We start from the raw sequence: 6235 nt of genomic DNA, 5'->3' as shown, positions 1-6235 counted from the left end.
ACCTTTGTCAAACCAAGAAACTACCATTGTTGAGAGTATAGTTCGATAAAAATTCTCACAAAATCATATACATAACAGAGATATCAAATGCAAGACGTGAATTCGAATCAATGACATCTCATTTATTTACTTAAAAAAATAAAATCTCAATTACTAAATTAGTTGAAAAAAAATTTGTTCATTAAATTAAAGTAAAAAGACTATATGCTTTTAAAAAAAAGAAATATTAAGCAATAAAGAAGAAAAAATATAAAAAATAGTAAATCTTTCTGACAGCTCTAACCAGATTGTTTAGCACAATTTTATGACACACCCCACCAAAAAAATAAAATAAAAATTGACCCTTTCTTTTCCTTCCTTAGCTTCCATTAAGATATCTTTGTGTTTTTGTTCTTTACATCAACATTGGTTTCACTTTTGGTGTTTTCTTCGACCCTTGTTTCTTTCCCTTCCCTTCCTTATTTGTATTATCTCTAGCATTTTCACACAACCTATTGTCTGGTTTCTTTTCTGAAACCTACAAGGTTATTTTTTTCTCTCAAACCATTTTATTAAGGTTTTTCCCTTTGACTCATGAGATTTCCTACAATGTTTTAAAACAGTGTAAAGTTTTAATCTTTAATGTGTTTTTGATAACCCAAATCTGTGTTGAGTTTGATGGAGTTTGCTTCATGTAAAGGGTCTTTTCTTTGAGTGATTTTATGTGCCTCAAGAAATTGCTGTAGCATTTTTTCTCTATGTGTTTCTTCAGAACGGTTGAAACTGTTCCATTCTCTGTAGTAAAAGAATCACAGTGTTTACTCAGAAGGGGTTTGGAAATTGCAGTGTTGTGTGAGTAGATTTGACTTTTGAGAGAAATTTAGATCAAAAAAGTTTTTTTTTTCATGAAGAGAGTGTAGGGTGTAGTAGTTGATTTTGATTGTGGTGGTTGAGACTAGAGAGGCTGAGTTTAATTTTGAGGAGAAATTTAAAGGGTTGACTTGTCATGGCTGCAAAGTTGCTGCATTCTTTAGCAGATGATAATCAAGATCTGCAGAAGCAGATTGGTTGTATGACTGGAATTTTTCAACTTTTCGATCGGCATCAGATACTCACGGCTCGCCAGAAGAGACTTCCTTCTGGTATTTCCCTGATTTGTAACATGTTGTTTATCATCTGAGCTGTTAATTTTACTAATTGAGGTTGTTAGTCTCATATTAGTGTTAATTGTTTATTGCATTTGCTTATACATATGAATTTTCGAAGAGTTAGCATCTAAGTGAAGTTGAAAAAATGTTGTGATTTTAATATTTTTGTTACTGTAAATTCATTTGGAATTTTGTTATGTTGTGTATGATCATATTCTGATTATTCTCCATGAAGTTTTCGGTTCATGTGATTTACATTACTTTAGGTTCTGGTGATATGTTTCGGTTTCATTAGTTTATTCGGCTTTAAAATGTTTGTGTTTTTCGTAGGTAATTTGCATTTCAGCGATGGAAGCTTGGAAAGAGATTCTGATAGCAATCATAGTCTACAACATCGACAAATCCCAAACGTAAGAACCTTGTTTTTACCCTCGTTTTATTATATCTGTGAAACACTGACACAAACTTTGGACCTACATTGGAAATAATTTGAAAAAATGGACATCTGTTGGTGTCATTTCGGTGTCTGACACTGACATGTGTTGGACTTTTGACACTCCTATAATGTGAAGTGTCGGTGCTACGTAGTTTTTGACAAAATCAATCATCTGAATTTTGTTTCTGTTTTTCTCCTGATTTTATTATGTTCGTATACTTTTGATTGCTGAAATTTGGCTTATGAAGTATAGTTAATTCATTGTAGGATACGAGCTTAAACACAGGTCTGAATGAAAAGCGAAGAATTTCGACAGAATCATCGAGAGCATCATTCTCGTCTTGTTCATCATCGTTGTCTTCTTTGGACTTTAAGGCTGAAGTTGAGACTTCCTTTGAAACTCCTTCGAGGGACACATTTATGAACCAACCGTCTATCTCTCCCCGTTTCGGACGTCACTCACTTGACCTACGTGATGTCGTGAAGGATTCAATGTATAGGGATCCTCGAGGGCTATCGTCAAAATCTACATCCAAAGAGCAATCTTCTGTTCATGCCATGAAGCATAGGGATTCCCCGCGACCTTTTCAGCAGTCAAAATATGTTGATAGATCTTACGGAGTTGAAATAGACGAGAAGCAAAGTGTGCCTATTGATCTAAAGGAGTCGATCCGAGTCCTTTCGAAACTTCGAGAAGCACCTTGGCACTATGGAGATACTACTAGAGAACTTCCGAGATCGTCGTATGAAGTAAAAGATGGACACTGGAATTCCGTCTCAAAGGATGCTCCTTGGTTGGCTTATGATGGAAGAGAAATGAGCCGTTTATCTTTTGAATCGCGGGAGACGATCAAATCCACACCAAAGCTAAAAGAATTTCCTCGGCATTCACTGGATAGTAAGGAAGGTTCGTGGCGCACTTATAACTCTGATTCGAAGCCTAACCACGGCTCAAGAAACGTTTACGGCGCCACTTCCACCTCCAATGAAAAATTCTCTAGTCCACAACAGTCTTCATCAATGCAAAATCGGCTACCGAGTGTTGTTGCAAAACTGATGGGCTTGGAAGCATTACCTGATTCCTCTTCGGTAAGCGATACTCAGTCAGGTTCAACTGAAACTTACTTAGCTCAAGGTATCGGTCAGATTCCAAGATCATCGAAAAATGGATTCATAAAACCGCTCCGAGTTTCCAACTCGCCAAAAATGTCATCGAAAGATCCAACTTCGCCAAGGCGGAAAAATCCTGACGTGGTTATGAGACCAGTCTCTAGTTCAAAGTTTCCGATTGAACCAGCACCTTGGAAGCAACATGATGCAAATAGAAACTCTCAGAAGCCAAATTTAAGGACAACGAAAGCTCAAGCGAGAACACCGGAATCATTTCCTTCGGTTTATAGTGAGATAGAGAAGAGATTGAAGGACCTCGAATTCAAACAATCGGGAAGAGATCTTAGAGCACTAAAGCAGATACTAGAAGCAATGCAAGAAAAGGGACTGTTAGAGAGCCGAAAAGACGAACAAGTTCCAAATGTAAATGGAAGTCGAGGTGACTATGAACCGAAAGCTGCCAATCTAAATCAAAATTCAAGGTCGGGAAAGCAACAAAATCATCAGAGAAACAATTTTCTATCATCTACAATCAAGGGAAGTGACTCAGCAAGAGCTTTTGATTCTCCGATAGTGATAATGAAACCGGCAAAACTTGTTGAGAAATCCGAGATTTCGGCTTCTTCAGCTATTCCAATCGGTGGTTTTTCTGCTTCGCATAATAGAAACAACATATCTTCTACTCTAAAAGACCAGTCTCCGAAGAATATTCGCAGGGATGCTTCTCCGAGTTCCACCGAAAAGAAAACAAGCATTACCAAGACTACTAGATCATCGCAATCTCAATCAAGGTCTCAACAATTCCCAAAAGAAAATAACCAAAGTCCAGTGAAGAATTCAGGTTCTGTGAGTCCAAGATTGCAGCAGAAGAAGCTGGATTTAGAGAAGCGATCTCGTATACCTACTTCACCATCCGATGCAAACAAATCAAGAAGACAATCTGGTAAAAAGGTAGCAGAATCAGTTTCCCCTGGTGGAAAAGTACGACACAAAGACAAAGTCGTTAACTCACAGCATAGCGAAGAGCAAATGAGTGAATTAAGCAATGATTCTCGAAATTTTTACCAAGGGGATGAAATTTCTCTTCCATCAGATGGTGTGACCGTCGACTCGAAATTGGATATTGAAGTCACTAGTAGTTTACGGACTAACATAACCGATGGCAGCCAGAGTCCGTCCTTGAAAGCGATGAAGCAATTGGTTTCAGAAACAGTTCAGAAAGTAAGAGCCATTTATTGCTTTTAAATCAAACTTTTCTTACTATAATAACAATTCGATGAAGTTTTCAATTCTAGCTATATCATCATATTCATCTTATTATTTAACAATATGTTGTTTTATTTTACCTAATGTTGTAGAAATCAACTCCAAGGTTGGATGAAGATGATACAACTCAGGAACTTGCAACAAAGGCCCTGGAACATCCAAGTCCTATCTCGGTTCTCGACGGATCTGTGTACACAGACGACGTGGCATCGCCAGCAATGCAGACACCTAAAGATCCACAAGGTAGTTTCTTCTTTCTATTTAACGATAGAAAGATAGTATCCATATTATCTCCTATGAAGCACGGATACTGGAATCACGACACCGACACTGACACGTCAACACCGGTAATAATTTGAAAAAGTGAATAAATTAGATGAAATCACAAGTGTCATTGTCGGTTTTGGATATCGACACTTACACAGATGCACCTTTTTTCTGAGGTGTCAGTGCTACATTGATTATCTCTGGTGACCACACTTCATATTAGGTCTAATAACATTGAATGACGCAGGCCTTGTTTGAGTAAATAAGCCCTTGTAGCATACCCTTATCATACAAAGACTTACATTTAAGTCATTTCTATAACAAAAAGATAAAACAAAGTCAAACTGTTTTCATATAAGCTACTTTCATAAGCTATCTTGAAGAACTTAAGGAAATAAGCTAAAAACCACTTATAGATATTTCATAAGCTATTTCTTCTACAAGCTATCTCATACATTCTTACAAGTGCATAAGCTATCTTGAAGAGCTTTAGGAAATAAGCTAATAAAATAATCTAGAATTATTATATTTTACTTATCTGATTATAGCATCAAATTTTGCAGTTGGTAATGATCAAGAATCCAAAGACAATGAGGTCAAAGATCAATGGAAGCCCGATGATGGCCTTTCATTCAACAGCACAGGATCCGGGGAGATCAATCGCAAGAAATTACAAAGCATAGATCATCTTGTTCAGAAGCTTAGACGGCTAAACTCAAGTCACGACGAAGCTAGAAACGATTACATTGCTTCACTATGCGAAAACTCAAATCCAGACCACCGATACATATCTGAAATACTACTAGCCTCAGGTCTCTTACTCAGAGACCTGAGTTCCGAATTCCTGACATTTCAACTACACTCGTCGGGTCATCCTATCAACCCGGAGTTATTCCTTGTCTTGGAACAAACCAAAGCAAGTAGTTTGCTTTCAAAAGAAGAAACCACCACCTTCGAAAAATCCGCCTTCTCAAAGCAAAACACCGAGAAATTCCACCGAAAACTCATCTTTGACTCCGTGAACGAAATCCTCGGTGCAAAACTAGGCTATTCTTCCGAACCATGGTTTCAACCCAACAAACTCACAAAGAAAAACCTTAGCTCTCAAAAGCTTCTCAAAGAACTATGCTTCGAGATAGAAAAAGTCCAAGCCAAGAAAACTGAAACCTGCCTAGAAGACGACGAAGAGGACGACGGTCTAAAGAGTTTGTTGTGTGAAGATGTGATTCATGGATCAGAATGTTGGGAAAATTTCAATGGTGAAATACCTGGAGTTGTGTTGGATGTTGAGAGATTGATATTCAAGGATTTGGTGAATGATATTGTGATTGGTGAAGCTGCTGGTTTGCGAGTCAAGTCGTCGGTTCGACGCAGGAGACTGTTTGGAAAGTAGTTTGGTTCATTTCTTTCCTTAATTTCTCACTGATATTAGATCTTTATAAACTTGTCATTTGCATATAATTTATCTTCAGTGTCAAGGCATTATAGAGCTATGATTATTTTTCTTGTCTAAGATGTAAAGAAATTTGACTTGCCATGGATTTATGGAATGGAATACATACTGCATTATAACTAAAATTTCTGAGTGTAGGAAAATAGGAGTGTATCAACAAAGTGGTCTAATATATTTTTTTTTTGTATAATTTTCTACTCTAATCTTGTATGCTCAGAATGGTAGTAATCGATTCGGAGTGGATCGTGAGATTGACTCAATTGGGATGACACACTTCGATGCTCAAGTTAGCGTATGAGATATATTTTTTTATTAAGAAAAAAAAGTTTTGTGGATAATTTGACTTAATGTGATTGGTGGATAGTTGTGTTTAAAGGTCATGACGACTTCTTGTGCAAGTTAGAAAAAATGGAATTTGCTTGTTCAGACAGGAAGAATTGAGCGACTTCTTGTGCATGTTAGAAGAAACGGGCTTTGCTTTTGAATTAGTTCGGATTGGATTTGAGTCACTCCACAAACCCAAAATTCCTTGGATTGAGCGACTTCTTGTGCATGTTAGAAGAAATGGGCTTTGTC

At 37.1% G+C, this 6235-nt stretch overlaps 1 protein-coding gene across 1 annotated transcript; it reads left to right on the top strand.

Annotated features, from left to right (window-relative positions):
* Positions 1-348: 348 nt before the first annotated feature.
* On the top strand, positions 349-5784 carry LOC127085511 (protein LONGIFOLIA 2). The gene is made up of 5 exons (XM_051026031.1): positions 349-1121; positions 1458-1537; positions 1831-3894; positions 4032-4182; positions 4770-5784. The coding sequence occupies exons 1-5, from the start codon at positions 986-988 to the stop codon at positions 5597-5599; spliced, it is 3261 nt and encodes a 1086-aa protein (XP_050881988.1). The 5' UTR covers positions 349-985; the 3' UTR covers positions 5600-5784.
* The last annotated feature ends 451 nt before the right edge of the window (positions 5785-6235 follow it).

The sequence above is a fragment of the Lathyrus oleraceus genome, chromosome 5, assembly GCF_024323335.1.
Source record: "Lathyrus oleraceus cultivar Zhongwan6 chromosome 5, CAAS_Psat_ZW6_1.0, whole genome shotgun sequence".
NCBI lineage: Eukaryota > Viridiplantae > Streptophyta > Magnoliopsida > Fabales > Fabaceae > Lathyrus > Lathyrus oleraceus.
Note: the sequence above shows the minus strand (reverse complement) of the source record. Positions and strands in the feature narration are given on the sequence as shown.

Excerpts from the sequence above, each read along its gene's own strand:
- LOC127085511 (XM_051026031.1), top strand. The coding sequence starts at position 986 with ATGGCTGCAAAGTTGCTGCATTCTTTAGCAGATGATAATCAAGATCTG. Across the intron at positions 1,122-1,457 it reads CCAGAAGAGACTTCCTTCTG|GTAATTTGCATTTCAGCGAT; the intron begins GTATTTCCCTGA and ends TGTTTTTCGTAG. Across the intron at positions 3,895-4,031 it reads TTTCAGAAACAGTTCAGAAA|AAATCAACTCCAAGGTTGGA; the intron begins GTAAGAGCCATT and ends CTAATGTTGTAG.